This window comes from Pieris napi, chromosome 22 (genome assembly GCF_905475465.1).
Source record: "Pieris napi chromosome 22, ilPieNapi1.2, whole genome shotgun sequence".
Taxonomy (NCBI): Eukaryota; Metazoa; Arthropoda; class Insecta; order Lepidoptera; family Pieridae; genus Pieris; species Pieris napi.
The window spans coordinates 6,013,628-6,036,605 of NC_062255.1; the positions used below are offsets into that span (position 1 = coordinate 6,013,628).

Here is a 22,978-nt window from a genome sequence, read left to right on the forward strand (position 1 = left end):
CAGTAGTTTTAGTCAATTTAAACGTCACTTAAAAACAAATAAATGAAATGCTTTGAGTTGAAACTTAAGAACGCTTCGATAGCTTTCAGATAAGTCCATTTTCTTGCTATTATTACTTCGAAACATTCTTTCGAAGTCTTCAAAAGTAACAATAGAATTTGACGCCTCCTGCCGGTGTCTTGGACACGCTCCGCTTACCACCCCAAGATAGAACCTTTATCATTACATCGCATTTCCGCCGATTATATTCGCTGCGAAAGAGTTACTGTTGACCCCAAGTCATAGAAAAGATGCCGTGAAATTGGTTGACCGAAGAACTCAGTCGTGGTGACCGTTATTGCGAGGAAGAATTTGAATTGATGGGATTCCGATATTTCTTTAATGTTGTAAAGCAAGTATAACAACTAAGAGTCGTTCATTAAGATATATGTCATTAAGTATAGAAGACTAAAATAATATATGACAATCCCATCTCAAAACTCCTCGTTTCTTGGCGAATCCTTTAAGGTCTCTGCAGTTAGGCTATGGAATTCACTTCCCGTTCCTATTCGCTTAGCTCCTTCTCTATCTTCCTTTAAATTTCTTCTGTACAAACATTACCTTTCCACATCGTATCCCTAACTTTCGTACTAACTACTAACTGACGTGAGATTGATTGATGATTCATGTGCACATTTAACTTTTTGTTTTTCATGTATTCTTTAATAGTTTAATTTGTTTTTTGTTCCTGTTTATTTTTTTTTCTTAATAACTTTATACCGGTTTGCACTACTTTCCTACCTTATCTAATTTAATTTTTTTTTCTCACAGTGGGTGCCTGGAAGAGATCGCTCGAAAGCGATACGGCCACCAGTTGTCCTCCTTTTCATTTAATTATGTTCAATTTTTATATTGTAGTGTAACGAAGTGTTAATAAATAAATAATAATAATGATGGAGACTTAATCAACCGTAGATACAAATGGAAGATTATAAAGCTATTACTTACTGCCCTATACTTCCTAGAATAGCTCGTTAACTAATTGGGAGTTACGTTTAGAAGCCGAGTTACATTGTCCTTTTGTATACTTAAAATTGTTAATCTACCATTAGAGGTAACATACGTAATAGACTAATTGGTAACTTTAAATTAAATTACCAAAAGATAGTCTTTGTGATAACTTTTATTAAACTAGAATTATTATCCTAATATCCCTACATAATAACCTACAAACCTAATGTCAAATTAGTATCCGTTATGAATTGCGCAGCAATATCAATCTCAGTCAGTTATATTCTCTTACCTGAGTAAAATATGCCGGCAGTACCGCCCTCTGGTCATCTAATCGCGAACATTGTACACGTTCAAGTAATTCGAAGAGTTCGTGTTGGGCTCGAGCGCCGCCAGATGACGCTGTAGAACTCCATGGCGCCGACACGTGCTGCCGCCTGTTGGACAACAAAGATACTATTATAATTGCAAATCACCTACATATGGTGGCAAAGTACTTAACATTTTCACTAGATGGCGTGCAAAACAATATAAAAGTTATTATAATTACACTTATATTAATTACAAAATAGCACGAAAGATGGCGTTGATGTAAAGAGTTTATATTTTTGGAGCAATAAATAAATAATTTGTCCATTATTGTCTTTCATAATATCTTATAGTGAATAAGTTTTGCTGATGAAATTCATAAATTATTATTTTTATCTATTAAATTTTTAACACGAACGAACGCCAAAATTAACAACACAGGAAATTAACGGCTGAACGTTGTCATAATGTATGCTAATTTATTAAAAATAATTGCCGGCACGAGTCCAGTATAATTAAAGAGTTAAAAGGTTGTTGATGAGGCCATTATCAAGAACAAGTTATTTTTTTTTAAAAACGGCCCATCTGTTCTACTCAAAGAATGGCGTAAATTATATTGACAACTCTACAGTGCGTCTGTGATTTATGAGTCAATTAACTGACCATTCAGTGACCCCTTTTATAACGTACGCCCAGTTATAAACGAACTAATGGTTTTCCAAATTAAAACTCTCCCCTTAGTCAAATAGTTGCAAAAACCAGTTTGTCTCAATTAAGAATTGTTTGTTTTTCGGATCACTTTAAATTCAAAAGCGCATTCTATTGTAAAGAGTTGTAATTGGATAGCAGATGTTTATAATTATAAACAAACATTGTAAACAAGCGGTCATAAACGCCTTAACTCATACAATTTTCATTTATATTTTAAAATCTTCGAAACATAGCGATAAGGAAATTAAACGCGGATTTTCGAAATGTTGTCAATTTCAGTTAGCCATAAATTTAGTTTATTTATTGGTTTGATATCCATTGAAATAAATAAAAATACTCAAAACTAACGGAAGTATTTGTTAAAATATAAGCTTGTATTGACCTTTTTAGTCTGTTAATTATTAATTCCGATAATCAGTCTGGTTTGGTTCCCGCGGATATTGCCAGGAAACAATTCGTCATGTCTTTTTCTCAGACGAAATAATAAGAAAATGAGAGCAATTTGTCATTGTTCGTGGTAATGAAGAATTTAAATATTTAATGAATTTTACGATTTATTTGTAGAAATATTTTTAGTTGCAGAAATTCTTACTGTATATTGTCCTATTTAGAATAAACATTTAGATAGTTGGTATTTTTAGTGATAGTTCGCAATTATTTAATGTCGATAACAGATCAATTCTACGAAGTTTATTTAAGCAAAAAGTTTTGATATACATATTTCTTTGCTGAAGGGCGCGCAACTTCTATAGTCTATGGCATATCATAGTTGTACTCTGTGCCCTCGCCCACTTTTGGCGCCAATCATTCGTTACGTCGTAAGAAATGCCACATTTTATGGTTTTAGTTAATCGTGTTATTATTAGTTTATGCTTGTTTTTTTAAAACATGAGTGCATTTTGTTTATTTATACAAGTGCATTAGCGACCTAATTAATGCTATGAACATGTGTTATGAACATGTAGGAAATAAAAATATGTGAAAAATAAATTGCAAGAATGATGGTAACATATGTTTTCAGTGGGAGGTAATTTCATAAAATCGACATCTTTTGTCCGCCATTACAGACTTCAATACAACTTTTTTAATGATTCTTTACTACGTATTCTTGAGTTACATCTTCAGTATTGCGCCCATCCAATATTTATGTAGGTATGTTTTTCATGATATTAATTATATACCTATAGAACAATCATTTTTTTAAACTTTTGTTATAGATAGATAAAAAGATATCTGTTCACTAATAAAAAATATCGAAGAGATAAGGTGGAACGTGATCAAGCATAATTGCATTTTATTGAGTGCAAACTTCCTATCGTGTTGCGCTTAATACTGTCTCCGAAAATGACGACAATTTTAAAAGTTCGAAATCGCAAAAGCCAAATCGAATGTTCTATGTAACCTCCTAGCTATTACTTTTCAAATGTTTTGTAATTAATAATTAAGATACATAATCATCGCATTGGTAATAACTGTTAAGATAGTCTTGTTCTTGGAAATAAATATTTCTCCTGTTTGAGGCTTGAATTTTTATAAAATATAGTACGAACCACAATAATTCTAACGTTCAGTAGGTAAACATGAATAACTACGAGGGTAATGAATGGTCCTTACCTGATATTTACGAGATTCTCTTAAAAGATTGAATCAGATGTAAAACGTTTGAAAAATACTTTAAAAATTAATGTTTTTTATATATTTTCTGATTCTTGATTTCTCAATAAGGAGCTAGACGACGAAATACGTATATTTCATTAACTCAACTTGCAGTCGGCAATTTTTTTCAGAAATGCATATATCCCCCTATCCTTCAGGCTGTCGGGGTGTCTCTTTGTGACGTTTTTACCAGACACCCTTTATAAACAGCTTTGTACCTGTGTACATAGACAACACTCATGTTGTTGCGTGTTTTGTGCAATTTTATCTACTACCGTTTTATTAAAAGCACAGAGTAAAATGAGAGAAATGCAACGAAATATAAATAGAAACAATTTACATACGATAATTACTGGTAATATTCATTACTCAATTACCCTAGACGCCTTAGAGCAAGACTTCCCAAGATCGCAGTGCGTCAAAATATCTGGTAACGTAAATAAGGTAATTAAAATGAGGAAAATTTAATTTTATCCTTATTATTATTATTCTGTTATTAACATTTTATATGTTATTATTACGTTGTATAATTTTATGATAAATTAATCTACGGGCCGATTAAAAAGAGTGGCGGAGAGTTTATTGCCAGTTCTTCTCTTTCGTTCTACGCCCTTGATTTGAGAACTGGCAGTAAATGTAAAATTAGAAGCATTTAATGTATATTTCTTTTTTGACTTTCATAAGTGTACCTTACATTACCTACATGAATAATTAATGATGTTTGACTTTTGCCCTAAAACTACTGTTTGTAACTACTGTTCGTCGATTTAGACGAAAACTTCAAAATTCTGGTAGACACAAAACACATTTTTTATTTGTTAACTGTAATTTTGTTTTTATTAATTGCACTTTGCCCTTAGTATATATTTTCTTTACTAGGGTTGCCTGGAACAGAACCCTCGTTAGCGAGAAGGCCGCCCATTGCAACCCTAATAATTATATGTTTGTATGTGCAATGTAAAACAGATTTATAATTAAATAAAATAACATTGCTTAACCTTTATTCACGATATAGATTTTTGTGAATTCAATTTATTATCATTATAATCCAGACTTACGGTGTAATCTAATAATTAAAGCACCTCTAAATTCGAATCAAGTACAACAGCCTTCGAGACTCATTGTTAAAATTAACTGTATTAAAGTTGGGAACAATGTTTAGTGTTCACTAACTTCCATTAATAAATTAGAAGCTCGGTTACAACATTAGTTTGTTACAATATATTGCTGTTAATATACTAATTATTATCTTATCAAATTAATTATGGGAGTTAACGTTATAGACCAGTGCAAATAGCCTTTAAAATAAATAAAAAGTGAAAAAAATTACAGTAGGATGAACCCCATTAGAAAAGCAGGGGAATATGATCAAAATGAAAGGAAAAATAAATTACGGTCGATCCGAGGTCGGGAAGGGGTAGGGGGGGAGTTTTAAGGGTAAAAAACGGTTTATGTCGATTTCCGGCAAAACTACAAGTCCTATCGAAGAAAGTTAAATGGCAAAGTTAGAGGTAATAAAAAGATCTAAAACTTTTGCATTCACACATTTTTCACATAACGTCAAAATTTATGTGAAAAATTCAAAAAACCAAGTTTTTGGTTTTTTATTTTTATCTTTAACAAAAATATTTTTTTTTTAACGAAATTTGGTGAAAACTTACCTTTCTATGTCCCAAATACACTGTAATTTATTTGATTAAAAATATTTATTTGTTCACCTTATTTTGAATTAATATCGAAAAAACACCCTAATTTTCAATCGAAAATTCTGACGTCAAAATTTCAGCTTTTTTCGAAAAGTTGGTGTGCTTTCAGTTCGTTGAAATCTCTACTTTCCTATGGTAAAAAAATATATATATATTACCATAGTAAATCTTCTCAGAAAATGCAAAAAATCGTATGCAGTAACGCCCAGACCCGTCATCCCCTTCCCTACTTCTCTATGAATCTTCTTTAAATTATAATCAGATGCCTATTTATTACTATTTTAAGATAACTTATATATACCTGAGTGACCTAAAAAAAAAATTTAGCCTTTAGATGGGCTAAAATTTTCGTATTTCATAGAGAAGTAAGGAAGGGGATGACAGGTCTGGGCGTTACTGCATACGATTTTTTGCGTTTTCTGAGAAGATTTACTATGGTAATATATATATATTTTTTTACCATAGGAAAGTAGAGATTTCAACGAACTGAAAGCACACCAACTTTTCGAAAAAAGCTGAAATTTTGACGTCAGAATTTTCGATTGAAAATTAGGGTGTTTTTTCGATATTAATTCAAAATAAGGTGAACAAATAAATATTTTTAATCAAATAAATTACAGTGTATTTGGGACATAGAAAGGTAAGTTTTCACCAAATTTCGTTAAAAAAAAACTATTTTTGTTAAAGATAAAAATAAAAAACCAAAAACTTGGTTTTTTGAATTTTTCACATAAATTTTGACGTTATGTGAAAAATGTGTGAATACAAAAGTTTTAGATATTTTTATTACCTCCAACTTTGCCATTTAACTTTCTTCGATAGGACTTGTAGTTTTGCCGGAAATCGACATAAACCGTTTTTTACCCTTAAAACTCCCCCCCCTACCCCTTCCCGACCTCAGATCGACCGTAATTTATTTTTCCTTTCATTTTGATCATATTCCCCTGCTTTTCTAATGGGTTTCATCCTACTGTAATTTTTTTAGGTTTCAAAAATTATCGGCACTGGTCTATTACTCCTACTGAATATAAAAAAGTGCGTGCGTACAAAGTACACATGTCAGAAGTGAAACTTCTTAGTAAATTAATTATTGAGTAATTAAGCTGCCCTAATCACATAATTTAATTTTGTCAGTCTTTTTATATTAATGAACGATGATACTAAAGCTAATTAAAAAATAACTAAAGTTGTTGTTATGTATATAGAAATACCACCATAAATATGGAAACAATTACCAAATAATATAACAAATTCATTATTATCATAATTGCTCTTGCACCTTTTCTAAAATAGACAATTGGGTCTTAGAATAAAACGTCTTGGTTCTGTGCCCTTAAAAATACAAAACCAACAAAAAATGGTACTAATTTAGTTACTTAATAAAATAATAATGATATTGATATGTATTAAAAACACCATCGGTGTTCAAGTATTGAATCACAATATTATACTAGGACATCTTTATTACAGAAAAAAAATCGACAAAAACGATAAATTTTTACCCTTATGCGCCTAAAGAAGTTTCACTTTAATTAGTTTAATTTTACACTTATATTTTAGTGACAAATTTTATTGACCTATACATTTTTAGTGTTTTAACCAGCTACGACGCTTTTAGCGAGCAGTGTTGGCCTAGTGGCTAGAAAGTACGCCCGTTAACCCTGAGGTCAAGCGTTTGAATCACGGCTGCGTACCAATAGACTTTTATTTTATATACGCAGTTAGCACTCGTACGATGAAAGAAAACCCGGCATGAATTAGATTCAATAATCGACGCGTGACACAGAAGGCAAGAATCTACTTGCCTATTAAAAAATAATTATCACGGAAGCAAATACAGAAAGACCATCTGCAGAAGACCTTAAAGGTTGTAGCCATTGATTATTACGAAGTTGAGATATTTAATTTATCAATTCCTATCAGACCCATCTCTAAATAAGATTTTTTGAACTTTTCTTAACGTTTTATGCTAAAGCTAAAGTTAGGGTCCCTACCAGACTACTAGGTATTCCACCCAATGCTCCCTAATATTCGTAGTTAACTAATCGAGAATTATTTTCACAGCCACCTTTACTGATTGAGAATACATCTGAAATATGCAACACTTTCTTTTCGTGAAGGAACTTGATATTGCTCTCATTTTTATGTTTAATAGCCTTATTTTGTACTATATGTACTTGATAGATGTTTTGTTCCATAAATAACCTGCAAACAAGTGTTCATTGCCGTAGCACTTTATCAAATTGCGATCAGATAATTACAAAGGATAACATCGGAGCATGTCAGAGATGCCGTTCTAACAAATTGACGGTAATTTATCAATACCTATCTATTTTAGAAGATATACTTTTTAAAGTTATTTAATTTTATTGAGTGAAAACCGCGCGTTTTAAATGTTTTTACACGCTTTATATTATCTTCACCTGTATGTATGTATGTATGTAACCGACTCCTTCGAACTCGATTTTGACCCACTTTTAACGGACAGATTTAATTCAAACTTTGCGCACCTGTCAATGATCAAATTTGAAAAAATTGAAAAAAAAAAATTTAAGTTGCTCGATAGACGAAAAATATGGCACAGAGCGCCCCACGCTTTTTCACAATAATACCAGTATTTTTTGTTCATTACCATTTTCAGCCTAAATTAGGAATTATTTTTCACTTTTTAGTTTGATGTGCTTTAAAAGCGTGTTTTATAGTTTTTTAAAACTATATTTATCCAATCTGTACGTTTATTGTCACTTCTTTTTTGGGAGCACGATAATTATTCTCTTTAAAAATTGAAAGTCTATTCATATGTTATTTTTTTTTTTTTTTTTTTTTTTTTTTTTTTTTTTTTTTTTTTTTTTTTTTTTAAAGACAATTCACACCAATTGACCTAGTCCCATGCTAAGCTGGTGAAGCTTGTGTTATGGGTACTAGGCAACGGATATACATACATATTATAGATAGATATACATATAAATACATATTTAAACACCCAAGACCTAAGAACAACACCAAATGCTCATCACATCGATGTTCGCCTCAGCCGGGGATCGAACCCGGGACCCATGGATTCGCAGTCAGGGGTACTAACCACTAGACCAATGAGTCGTCTAATTAACGTTAAAAACGGTCGTATTACATAAGGATTACTCTTAAACCACAGACACATAAACTCGGCCGCCCCAAGCAGGCCTAGAAACGTAGTAATGCAGATGAGGGGACGAGAGAAAGATATAGTGAGGTAAATCGTTAACCTTGTACTCTATTACATTAAGGGGACTTAGGACATAGATATGTTAACGTAAAATTGTAAAAACCGTTAGATTGTAATCTATCGGTTATCGGTTATCGGTATTCGGTAGATTGTACTACACTAACTTAGTTATCATTCAAACTTCTTTGGTCAATTACAGATTAATTTTACTTCCCAACAATTTCATATAACTACCGAATAATAATACGTTAAATTGCAAGCAGTACGTTGAGTTGACAATCTTTCGACAGTTTACAATCTCGCGAGATAGATTACAATCTAACGGTTTTTACAATTTTACGGTGACAGATACACGTAACTCGAACTATAACTTCCATATGTCATATTCGTACATAGTCATCCAGCATAACATAAGCACTAAGTATCGACTGTCAATCGTGTATAAGTGTAGCTATTTAATGTTTTTCGTAATAACTGTAATTTGTCAAATAAATCGTAATAAAATTGATTGATTGAGTACATATGGCGGTATATCAACTAAATCTGAACCGAATGTCAAATATGATAATTTAATCTGGAAGAAATGGTTAATGGTCAGCTCTTGCTATTAAGTTTGATTGACGTTTCTGTCACCATGATTATGATGTTATTCTCACTATTTATATATTTATTCAAGAAACGATACAAGTACCGAATAACTGTATAGTTTCTCACGTTTTCTAAGTGGTGAATAACGTTTTAAGTGGATTGAAATCTACAAAACCCTGCGAGGTACTTCAAAGAAATTTATGATAGTCGTGACCCATACTGAACATAAGTCACTTGTCCGTAATAAATAAATATTCTATTACATCTTCAGAAGTGCTAATTGGTTGATTTTGACTTGGTAGTATCCTCTATAAGTCTATACTATGATTATGATTGAAAAATCATAGATACTAGAACATACATTAGAGTACAGCCTTGCGATTCTGTAACTCACTTTTCGATCTCACACAGCGGTTTAAAATAACTGCTTCACGACTGATTTGAGCGCGACCGCCGCTGTGGAAACCGCTGTGTGAGATCGTAAAGTGAGTTACAGAATCGCAAGGCAGAAAGGGAGGTGCTGCTCTTCCTACGAATTAAAGGACTCTTGACCAATCTAACCTCTGACTAGCTGGCTTGAGCCACAGTGGCTAAGGTCTAGAAACATCTTTAGCGGTTGGAATAACATCGTTAAGGCGACAACTAAAAAATGAAGGATTAATCACCGCGTGACTTTGCTAACGATTTTACTAGTTGTCATTCCACGTTGAGATATTCTACTTTAGCTATAGAAATATAAAAATAACTACTAGTGAATTAAGGTTTCGTCGTTAGATAATATATAATCGGCGGAAATTTGTATCACATTTACAGTATAACCCTATAGTCCATTGAAATGTTACATTTTTTAGGCCTTACCTTGCGTTTTTTAGAGGACGCAATTTTATTTTTTTGATGTGTAGAGGGGGTCAGTGTAAAGCTAAAAACAAGTTTGTGGGGTCGCCACCCTTGTCCCACGGCCGCCATCTTGGAAAAAGGGGTCCAAAAACCACGTTTTTGGCTATATCTCCTAAACTATCCATCGTACATAAAACTTGTAAAGACACATTTTGTAGCAAATCGCTGTGCCTACAATTATGTCTATATTACTTTTTATCATAAATCCAAAATTTTAAAAGTTATAAGTAAAAAAGTAAAAATATTTCCTATTTCTAAAGTTGACTAGGTGCGTCAATGCTCATGACAAGCCGATCAAAACAGCAGTTTTACCTTACTTTTAAGATCTCTCGTTTATTTTAAACAAATTTTCCAAATAAATTATATTTTTATTTTTATTATTCTTACAATTTTAGTTATTGGTATTCCTAGTAGGCCTATTCCACAGACAACTTGCTGATATGGTAATCTTCGACATAATTATATTATCAATCAGTTATTAGAATGGTAGCTAGCTATCACTTTTTTATTTATAACTTTTTGAATTTTTGATTTATGATAAAAAGTTACATAGACATAATCGTAGACACAGCGATTTGCTACAAAATGTGTCTTTACAAGTTTTATGTACGATGGATAGTTTAGGAGATATAGCCAAAAACGTGGTTTTTGGACCCCTTTATCCAAGATGGCGGCCGGGGGACAAGCACGCCAACCCCACAAACTTGGAGTTAAGCTTGTATTGACCCCCCCTACATGTTCCATAAATAAAATTGCGTCCTCTAAAAAACGCAACCCCAAATGTAACTTTTCAATGGACTACTACTGAATACCAGAGATTATATCCGTTAGAGATTGTGAGATCCGTTAGAGAAGATAGGGTTTGTATTGATGGATTAAAGCTAACAGATATTAGAAAATATAATTTGCCCAAGTTCATACAAATGGATATATTTTCGCATTTTCAAGTTTTAAAATCCATTTTTTATTTTTTATTGGACAATTCACACCAATTGACCCAGTCCCATGCTAAGCTGGTGAAGCTTGTGTTATGGGTACTAGGCAACGGATATACTTACATATTATAGATAGATAGACATATAAATACATATTTAAACACCCAAGACCTAAGCACAACACCAAATGCTCATCACAGTGATGTTTGTTGCAGTCGGGGATCGAACCCGGGACCCATGGATTCGCAGTTCGGGGTACTAACCACTAGACCAATGAGCCGACAAACGGTTTAAGGTTAAATAATAATTATTATTACTATCGAAGTTACGACGCCAATATAACGTGAATGTAAAGACGAGAGATCTGGAGATATGTTACATAATAATACAAATTTCCTTAGAATAGAAAAATTTAATATTACATTATTATAATTTATTGAGGTTAAATTAATTAAACCACCGACCACCCGTAGTTTTATAACAAAGTCGTTGACAGGTGCTTTTATGGTAATTTAATCGAATATTTGTTTGGTTTCAACAACTATAATATCTATGGAATTTCTACCTTTGTATATTTCATCATAAATCAATCTTGTTCATCATCAAAAAATGTTACATTTCTAATCTCTTCACAGCGTTTGTTGTTTTGCTCAATTTATTTGTAGTTTTAATATGACTAAGTATGTTGATTTCGTACGAAATTTTTCTTCGCATTTTTTTACATTAATACAACTATTCACTTATAACTATTTATTGTGTCCGTCTCGTTTTCTTGTGTAATAAAAATAAATATATTCATATTTATTATTATTTTTATTTATGGGTACACGTAAAAATTACTAATTTTAAATCTTTTTATATTGTTATATATTGCAAACTGTGTTTGTCCTATGGCGAAACAATATCTGTTTTACACATTGAAGACAATTTTGACTTGAGCATTCATCAAGTTACATAAACTATAGAAAACATGTTTTCCATTTTAACGGATATATATACCTCAATTATGTTTTATATATTTACATACGTTTTCTACCATCTAATTGTTACAGTATCCTTTAGACGCTGTATTGCACCTAGAATTTGCGTTTTACATAAGTGCACACGGATTTTAATTCAACTATAAAATATAATGCAAACACAAACTAAAACTATAATAGTGGTCCCCGTGAGGCCCCTTAAATATCATTTCCGTTAGAAATCTATATCAAAGATGTGTTTTGCAAATATCCCTAGTTCAGCGTTGAGGGTGTAAAATTAGCATACATAGTATTATTATACCATTTATAATAGTTATGAATAGTTTAATGCAGGTGTCATAACGGTTCATACGTAATTGATGGTTATAATGTAATGAATAGTGTAAATGTTGTAACTACATAGAATTAAGCCCAATTACATGGCTTAAGTGCGAAAGATTCGAAAATTAGAAGGGCAGAGTAACGCCCTTACTTACAGCAAATCAGTCTTTTAATTACACATACCTATCAATAGTTACGTCAAGTATAGAAGTTTTTGACTGCTCGAACGAATCGATTTTAATGTGCTGTATGATAATAAGCAGCGTTGGCCTAGTGGCTTCATCGTGTGCCTCTCATCCCTGGAGGTGGTAGGTTCGATCCTCGGCTGTGCATCGATGGACATTCTTTGAGGACAACATTGTGAGGAAACCAACTTGCCCAAAACCCATAAGTCGACGGCGTGTGCAAGCATCACCTAATTGCCTATAAGATTAAACAGATACATGAATCTGAGGCCCAGACCTAAAAAGGTTGTAGCGAACAGTATTTTTTTAATAATGATAATAAAACGTGTATTTAAAGGATTTGTTTTTATGAAAACGTTTATAGTAGTTTATTTCAAGAATATAATCGAAGCAAGCATCTATTTTCCCAGATATATTTTTTTTAGCCAAACTCATGGTACTAAAAATAGTTCTGCGTCTAATCGTCAGGGGGCGCTGAAAGATACAAATATTTTAAGCAAACAGTAGCGTGCATAAAGCCCCATGGTAGAGAACTTCGCGAATGTTATAAAGTTTATACTTAAGAATAACCACTCAAGTAGTTCAAACTAAATGGGGTCATCTATTATAGGTTGTAAACATATAGTCGTTATATTTATACAAATTTTACCATTAGTAGCAACTGCTATGTAAAAAGAAAAAGATTAGGGCATATTAATGACTCATTATGAATTCAAGGCTGCGAATTAATTAAACCGTTTTGAAGTCTAGATTAGTTTTTAGGCACTTTAGGTATTAATTATACAAGAAGTAAACTATTTGGAAACTTGGTACCTATTCTAAATACCCTGACTATAAACAATACCTACTGTACATAATATATATAGTACAAGTAGTAGCCCTGTTGTCTAGGTACATTAAAGAAAAAACAATGGAAGGAACAACCTGGAAAAAGAAGAGTGGGCAGACTAAGAAGATGGGCCGATGACTTGATAGAAATAGCAGGAAAAGACTGGCAGACTGGCAATGATAGAGATCTGGAAAGGTTAGGAGAAGGCGTCCAAGAGGGGTCCATATACATAGGCCTATAAGTAATATTAATAACATTTGAAATGGAACTTAAGGAAATGGAAATAAAAAATGCTTCGTTATTATTAATACACCTAAAGACTGGTCTTGGTTTAGTTTGGGATTGATAGGCATATACGTCTTCAAATGACGATCAATGAAGTAGCCTACAGCTTAAGTCTTGGCCTCAGATTTCTGAATCTGTTTCATGATCATTTTTAAATCTAATAGGCAAGTAGGTGATCAGCCTCCAGTGCCTGACACACGCCATCGACTTTTTGGGTCTAAGACATGTCGGTTTCCTCACGATGTTTTCCTTCACCGTTCGAGCAAATGTTAAATGCGCACATAGAAAGAAAGTCCGTTGGTGCACAGCCGAGGATCGAACCCATGACCTCAGGTATGAGAGTCGCAAGCTGAAGCCACTAGGCCAACACTGCTCTAGCCGGGGTGGGTTACCTATTAATAAAGAAATTTTCATAAAATTGCAATTTCATTTACTTTTACCCCGAACTTGCACGATGCGTGATAACTACTCTTTGATTATTCAACCGCGTCGAAAAAAGTTGACGAATACTTCTTCCTAAATATTTTTTTACGACCGATGCTTTTATATGACTTTCAAAAACTTTGTCTTGTTCCCAAACGCTACAAATAGAGATAAGCTATATTACTAGGCTACGTAATTTACAGGCAAATGTAAATAGAGTAATATATATCGATGTTTAGTGCTAGTCGTAATTTACATTATCGTAGTGAAACTAATTGTGCGGAGGAAATAATTTAGATTATTTTATGGTTTCTACATTATATAATTATAGGTGTATAGTAAGGATGTTTTGATTATATATTTACTTACATTACGACGTTTTTGCCGAGGAAATATATCCCGGAACAAAATACTTTAGTTAATTTCTGTGTCAGTTTGATTTTTCACAGAGCACAACTACATGTTTAATTCGTAAGAATAGACATAGACGTAACATTTATTACTAACGAAACCTACACACAGAGACACACAAAATAGTAATAATTTTGTGTGTGTGTTGCGGTTGTAACTGGCCCTGGCTCAGCATTATGCTGTGGAGCAGACGTGTTCCATAGCCCTGGTCATTCTGCCAGAGACAACAGTAAGTTTGGTCAAAGTAAATAATCACCTTTTCATAGAATATTATTTTTAGGTAAATATCAAGAATTACTTAGAACATAGTTTACGGTAACTATACTGCCAACGTGCAAAAAATATAAACATCAATCAAATGTCAATTCTCATCTGTCAACTGTCATGCCAAGTTGTAGGGCAATTTCGAATTGCGACCTAATACCTATCGCTGAAACCCAAGTTTCTAAGCTTTCGATAAACATTTATTAGAGAATGCAACAAGAATATTAATTGCTATTCTCAATTATAGCGAGAAATATATCATTGTTTTACAAACTTGGCTATAGACTTAGGCACGTTCCTTTGAAATACTTGCGATAGATAACAAGTGGTCCATCTATCATGATTAAATATCTCAAATAACGGGAGCCGAACTCGTTCAAAGTATTGCAAATCCTTTATTGGCGTATCTGTATTATTTATTGCTTGACTATAATATATCGTTTAAGGGGGCGTCCATAAATTACGTGAGGTGTTTTTTTAAAATTTCTGTACCTCCCTCCCCCCCTGGTGAGATGTCGTGAGATTTTATTCAACCCCCTCCCCCATCCCCAAATCTCACGTGAGATTTTTCAAAATGTGGGTTTCTTACGTAAACGCGTAAGAAGCTATCTTTTTGAGCTCGGAGAACTCGTACTATTGAGCTCGAAAAGCTCACACTCAAACAAAATAAGTGAAATGTTGAGCATTTAGGTATGGAGTTAGCGGGAAGTTGCAGAGATGGCCTTTAGGGTCAACTGTTTTCATAATTTTTTTTTGTTCATTTAGAAGAAAAAAATTGCGTGATATTTGCTGAGACCCCCCCCCCCCTCTCCAACTTATGATTAAATGAGATTTTACTCGACCCCCTCCCCCCCTTAAACACCTCACGTAATTTATGGACGCCCCCTAATAGGTATTTCGATGAGGAAAATATTCAAACTGAAGACTGACAGATAGTTCGTAGCATAAGAATTTAAATCCGATTTATTGTTCGCATAGTCTTAAAGCGTTCGCCGAATTAAGAACTTCCTTTTTTGAATACTATGCGTAATCAAATCGGTCGTTTTCTATTTCTATACGGTAGCAGTTTAGAACGAAGATATCTTGTAGATTTAAAATGATATCAGTAATGATTCTAGGCTCTTGTTCTTAGTAAATGTCGCATCACAAAATATACTTTACTAGATGCGTATACACACACAAACGCACACTTAGTCTACTATTCACACACACATTAACATATAAGTTACGGAACAGTTGTGTACTGGCACAAGCTATTTGTATTTACTTTGTTGCTATATTTAAAAAAAAATATTTTATTAAACTTATACTTCTTTAGGCGCGTTACGAAAAATTGATGAGAGTGAAATTTTACGATGCGCGCACACCGTGACACAAAATTAACAGAATGAAGTTGCCCACCGAAGATGCTACGGCATTGGACATAATTTAAAAACAACATTCGAATAATAATAGAATTTATGTTACACTTAATGTAAGAGAATAATAATAAATATTTATTTATTTAATTTTTCAAATGTAAACTGAACTTTATTGACTATAATGACTCCTTTTCCAATCTTTGATTATTTACATGCAATCAAAAACTATTTTTAATAATACCAAAGAAGTATAACTTCTTACGCGCGTACATAAGTACACGCACCCTTTTTTTTATAAAGTGTAAGTGACGGTACTGCTGGATTTAGGATCTGGTCACGTAAACATTTAAGGCTGTATCGGTGTAGGAAACTCCAGTTTCCAGTGTGAGTCTATATCGTATAGACAGATTAATCTAAATAAACCAATTGTTTAGAAGCGTCAAACTAATAAAGCCATTATTCATACATACATGAGTTTCTTCATATATCTTCGTCTCGCAGTAAGCAGGGTATATGTTTCTTTATGGCCGCCCGTCGGCAAATATTTCATCTTCCCTACTTTCGACTTCATTCGGCGATTCTCCGAACCAACCCAGTATTATACAAAGCAATCGCACTTCCAATGCCTATAATGAACAAATAAACAATTGACGATAGCTATATACAAGTCAAGCAACCAGCACCAAATAAAACTAATGAGTAGACAACAGGCAAATATTGACCACAAACCAAGTTTCATACAAGTGACACATAAGCGGAAATAATGTTATGTAGGGTAATAGACATAATTACAATTAATTTTCAGACGTATTTGTTATACCAAAAGCACGAAATAAAATGTTTACTAAGACTTTTATAAACAGTGTTACACTTCGTACGTTTCATTATACAGTTTGTACATTACAAAATAATGTGATTCAAGACAATGATGTTATATAAAGCTTCATAATATGTATTAATAACAGTACGAGAAATTCGCATTGATTAACGATATTGTAATTAAACTCACGCTAGGCAGAGACATTTTATTTTATTTAATACAGTTGGAATGGTAATGTTGGGGTCGAAAATACATGATCATCCACTACTAAGATAAGCTATGCTACAGGTTTGGGGCAATCAACTTGATTGTAAAGTATCTTAATTGAAAACGATACATCAATTAATTTTCTACGATTCTCCATTGACAACATCTTAAAGTGCGCTACCGTAACTTCTACATAATATTCTTATTTATTTTCATACTTACTACACTTTCAAAGGTGACCTTTTTAATGTAAATATTTTAATTGTAAAATAGATAAGTGAAAATAGCTAGATAAAAAACAGTAATTTGTTTTTTACAATACTTGACAATGCGCATGTACCGTTTAATCGTTTTAATTAATATTCTCTTGTGTTTATCGTGGTCTTTATATTATATTGATGTAGATTTTAAGCTTGAGATAATTTGTAATAATTAACAATCATTACCAAGCGCTATTAACAGTCAGTCACGACTATAACGGTGATTCCAGCAGTGGAATTAAAACGGTTTTATTTGAAATAATCCCTTTTTATAGATCAGGGAGGAAGCTGGTAGGATGAACTGATGTTAAGTGGACCGCCCATGGTCACTCATATTGTCAAAAGGTTCGCCAGTGCGTTGCCGGCAAAGCTCTTTTATAAAGAAACTAGCTGGTGCCCGTGACTTTGTCTGCGCTTTGTATTTCGAGTGGCTTATATTAGCGTGGCGTAGAAAAGTACTAAAGATATTGAATATTTAAGATATACATTTCCATCATACATTACATATGTGTAACTCTAGCGGTTTTGGCAGCGCACGCCAGAATAGCTCGCCGATGGAAGATTTTTACTACTTACTTGGTATTTTAGACAAATCACAAAATATCTTTATAAATTGTAGCCTGTGTTATTCTGATGTAGAAGCTATAATTGTAAAAGTTTCATTACAATCCATTCATTAGTTTTTATGTGAAACAAACATCCATCCATACTTACAAACTTTCGCATTTATAATATTAGTAAGATAAATACATATAAACTAACTGTGCACCTTGGTTTCACCTTTGTTATCGTAGTGTGATGTAGCACTTTAGAGTATTCCCAGATAAATGTATAGGCATTTTTCTTTCAATTTGAACTAGTGGTTATATTATACCTATGTTCGTTAAATCAAAACATTACAGATTTATGAATTTAGTATAGGCATATAGATTAGTTAAGTAAGGGTGTCCAAAGGGTAGGTAACAATCAGTATAGATTACCCCTAGGATAGCTTTGGGTAGGTACAGGTATTTATTTGATGTCTTTAAGTACATTTTGTCGGTCATTTATACAATCCACAGCGGTTTTATAATGCATGTTACATTTGTTACATTATGATTTTATTATATTATTTTGTAAAAAAATAAATTAAAAAAAGGGTGTTATTTTTATAGCACCTGATGTTGGAAAAGGGTTATGTTTAAATATGTCCCAAATTTGAGCCGCAATTGCGTTGGAATATCGTTAAAATCGTATGATTTATTAGGATATTAAAAACATACGCGTCGTTAAAACGAATGGTACCCATCAATATTGAAACCGCAAAATCGACGAAATCGATACGTACACATATCAGTGGCTTCAACGAAATCTTTGAAGTGTATGAAATTTATTTATATCATTTTTAGTAATAATATTTACTTATTTGAACTTAATAAATGACTTTGATAAAATTAAAATGTGCTTTTAAAGGTAGATATTCATTACAATGTGTAAGATTTTGAAACCCTTTTAGTATTTATTTATTTTCTCACAAAAACTTAAGACATAAGGAAGTGACAGTTATATTCTTACTTCTGTTTATGGAAAAAGCTAGTCTGTGTTCTCACACTGATGCCTGCTAAAGGTAAGAGTACCTGTGTTACAGGTCATCAGGCCTCCACCACTTCGGATCGACAGAAGATCTTATATAATACAATACATTACAATATATAAAGGAAACCACATGGGGTATGTGTGTATGTATAAATTATGTGTATGTGTATGGGTGTGTGTCTGTGTATGTTTTATATTTAGTAAAAAATAAAAACATACAATATTGTTTTTTTTTTAATAAATACAAACTCTGAATCTATATGATAATTATTATAAATGGTATGCAACTAAGCACTCGCTGTATTATGTATTTCATTATTACTTGAATACGCACAATAACACAATAATTAGGAAATGGATTAAATATTTAAAGAATGAATAACATTTAAACATATTTGTAGATGTCGCGTATAAAATAGGAGTGCAAAATCGAGAATATACTAAACACATCGTCACAAAATTAATTTATAGCTGAACAATAAATGTCGAAGTAATGACTACAGGAAGTAGTTTTGACGTACCGACCTTTTGACACTGGAGATAAGAGCCGGACAAAACAGATATTGTAAGCGCCATGATAGGGCTATCTAAGACAACTAAAATACGATTTTAAACGGGTATATATTTATGTTTTATTTCGTGTAGCCTGGAAGAGATCGCTTGATAGCGATAAGGCCACCAATCCTTAATAATTTCTGATTTCTGATTTCATTGTATGATTGATATGTTTCAATGAAAAAAAGTGTCAATCTTTTTTATTTAATTTTGTCAATTGTATTATGGTTACGTACAAGAAACGAATTGTTAATAAATAAAAGTAAATACATAATTTATACAGTAAAAGAACGAGTGTCGAGTTTTATGAAATATGAAATATATATTTTGGGGTCACAGGAGACGCTGAACTTTAACAATGCGATTTTTTATAGTTTAAACATATAAATTGAATCTGTTAATTTTCAGGAACATAAATAATAAACTGAGACTATAGTAAGACAATTAAAAATAACGATATATATGTTTTTTATATTCCGAACTAAAAATCAATCTAACGTGCAATTGGAAGATTTTTTTAAAATTTGTCCAGTAGTTTTTGAGTTTTGTTCCTTACGAACATACTTACAAATGTGGCCTATTTAAAGCAAAAGATAAGTATGTAAAGACATGCTAAACAATGTAATAATGACATAAGAGGTGCTTAAAGCACTGGGTATAATTGATCGATAATTGCTAAGTGAATTTGCAAATCAAGAACACGTCCCACATGGTTTAATAACTAAAATTATTACCTACCCACACTTACCATTAAGATAAGCTTAAATAATAGGGCAAAGCAACTTTTATAAAATTAACTAAGAGGCCCTTTGCAAACCCAAATTAGGATATGATTTTAAAAATTAAATATTATTATTACAAGACAGTCGAAAATGCGTCAAATCGTTACAAGAATAAACTACCTAACTTGAAAAAGTGAATCCTTGAAAACTTGGACAAAACCTTAAATAAATATATTATAAAAAAAACAAAGGAGTTTATCAATTCGGAGGAGTTTCATATCATTACGAGGTTGTTTGTGTATGGTAAATATGTATAAGAAGTGTCAACTTGTAATTAATATTAAAGTATGCGAACACTCGACCGAAGTACTAAGTCTCTTTAAATACAACAACTCTTATACAAATACTTTTTACACTTTCTCACAATTACATTTTACGAGAATTCTCAATGGCTAGGCAACAATAGTATTTTTTTCTTTTGTTAAAGCAATTAGTTTCGCTTAACGTAGGTATAAGTTTTGTTTGGTTTTACTACACAATACGACGGAATTTTAATGTGAAACGGCCAAGCTCTTAACTCCTTTGATGAATGTGCTTTAAGCTTCATTTAGATGGAAGCGCGTTCAAAGTATTTATGTGGTATATCAGCAAACGATATACATTTAGTATGCTTTTAGAATACATTGCAATATATCTTGATTTGTCTAATATCTTTTAAATTCAATTAAGGATAACATATATATAGACTTGAACTAAAACGCAAAACTTTAGAAATGTATAAGGTAAAAAGAAATCATAAAATACTCAAAAATAATCAACATAAGATATGCTATCAGTTATGTACATACAATCCCGACACATATTTACTATAGTACTCTGATCCACGCCCTGCGTCAACCGCTACCTAAGCCATGATTACGGTTGTAGTTATAGTTAAAGTTATATTGTTAGTTTAGGTATATATAATATTTATATCTAAACCAAACAAGGCGTACACTCCCACACATATGTACTGTCGTAAATCAACTCGTCTAGACAGATTTGTGTGCCAAAATCCAGCTACAACTGCGTCCAAGTAGTTTAAAATTATTTTTTCGAGTTAAAAATCACATTTTCTTGAACAATTTGTACCCATGTAATAACTTATTGGTAATGTTTGTAAATATTAGATATATTATCGAGATCTTCCAGCTTCGAAATGATAGCCATTACTTTTTAAAAATGTTTCGGACATAATAATAGCCTACATCGCTCAGTGGTAATGTAGCATTTTAATTGTTTAAGAATTTTTGAAATTGTTGTGTAACTCGAAACAAATATACAAATCTTACCTCTTCATAATATTAGTATACATTTAAGTAATAAATGTAAAGAATTATAAGTAATGTATTTGTCTTAGACTGAAGTATTATTTTTACTTTTAGACACACATTCTGTGAGGTCTATTTAAACATCCCTTCATGTGCAAATTTACCTGAGAATAAATGACTAAACCAGGTCAAACTAAGCTATATTTTAGGAACTTAGCGACGGCTAATGGCCTCAGTAAATAGTTTTACCGTCTGCTTCGTTTAAGCATATTTTAATTAAATTATCCTGTAATGTTCTATATAATAACGTATAGGTATTACTAAAGACTCAATCGATCGATATGCCTGATTTCTATATTCAAAATATCAGGTATAATTTAACAAAACAAACTAATTATTTAATCCTCATGGGTAGGGTAGAATTATGGGTACACAAGTACATTGACTAGTTTAACTGTCCCTTGGAGAAGGAGAGGCGCTATTGATCCATCACCTTATCTTCTAATGTTCTATATAATAACGTATAGGTATTACTAGACTCAATCGATCGATATGCCTGATTTCTATATTAAAAATATCAGATATAATTTAAAAAAAACAAACTAATTATTTAATCCCAAGGGGTAGAATTATGGTACAAGTACATTGACAAGTTTAACTGTCTCTTGGAGATTGGCTATTGCTCCTTCATCACCAAATATCGATGATAAAGCTTACAGCACCCCTTACACAACATTAAATTAAAAAAAGGACAAAAACAGTATAAAAGTTAGACGGCGCTAAAAGTACAAAAACAGTACTGAGATGAACACTTATGTATTAAATTATTTTACGCAAAGCTACAATTGCAATTCGTTCATCAGTTTATTTTTGAAAGGGGATTTTAACGCGCTAATAATTTTACAGTTAACGGAGAGAATGGCTACGAAACGAAGATTTTGCTAGAGATGCGGCTTTGTAGTAAGTTCAAAGAAGTTGGTTGTTGAAAAGCAACTCAATGTCCAAAACAACTGTTGCATCTATTGTACTGTTGTATACGATTGCAGTGAACGGGTAGTAGTTTCAACATGCGGCTCTCATCTGGGGTCGTAGGTTCGATCCCCGACTGTGCACCAATGGGCTATCTAAGTGCGCATTTAACTCTCGCTACGGCGCGGTAATAATGCCTTAGACCCAAAAAGTTGACGATGTGTTTTAAGCACATAAGGTTGCCTATTAGAAATGATCAGAAACAGAAGTCTCAGGCTCGGACCTAATAGGTTGTTGCGCGGACTCTATGCAGGTGGTTGAGGGAAAAGAATTGTATCAAATAGCAAAACCAACCCTCAACCACCTCACCCACGTCCAATGTAAATATTCCTACTTACTTATTATGTATTGTGTTTCTTTTATTTGCAACGAAGTGTAAATAAATAAAAACCCAGATTAAAACAAGCAAAGCCACAGGTAATAAATACTCATCATATAAAAGCG

At 32.4% G+C, this 22,978-nt stretch overlaps 1 protein-coding gene across 4 annotated transcripts in view; it reads right to left on the reverse strand.

The window, feature by feature from the left end:
• Positions 1–22,978, reverse strand: part of LOC125060761 (rap1 GTPase-activating protein 1) — a 248,782-nt gene that overhangs the window by 99,596 nt on the left and 126,208 nt on the right. For 2 of the 4 annotated variants that reach the window (XM_047665806.1, XM_047665810.1), the window contains exons 2-3: positions 16,527–16,682; positions 1,283–1,427 (exon numbers count right to left, since the gene is read on the reverse strand). In XM_047665806.1, the coding sequence (XP_047521762.1) occupies positions 1,283–1,427; positions 16,527–16,627 (246 nt within the window). In that variant the 5' untranslated portion in view covers positions 16,628–16,682. The remainder of the gene's footprint in view (positions 1–1,282; positions 1,428–16,526; positions 16,683–22,978) is intronic. The other 2 variants (XM_047665809.1, XM_047665811.1) reach the window with 1 other exon arrangement.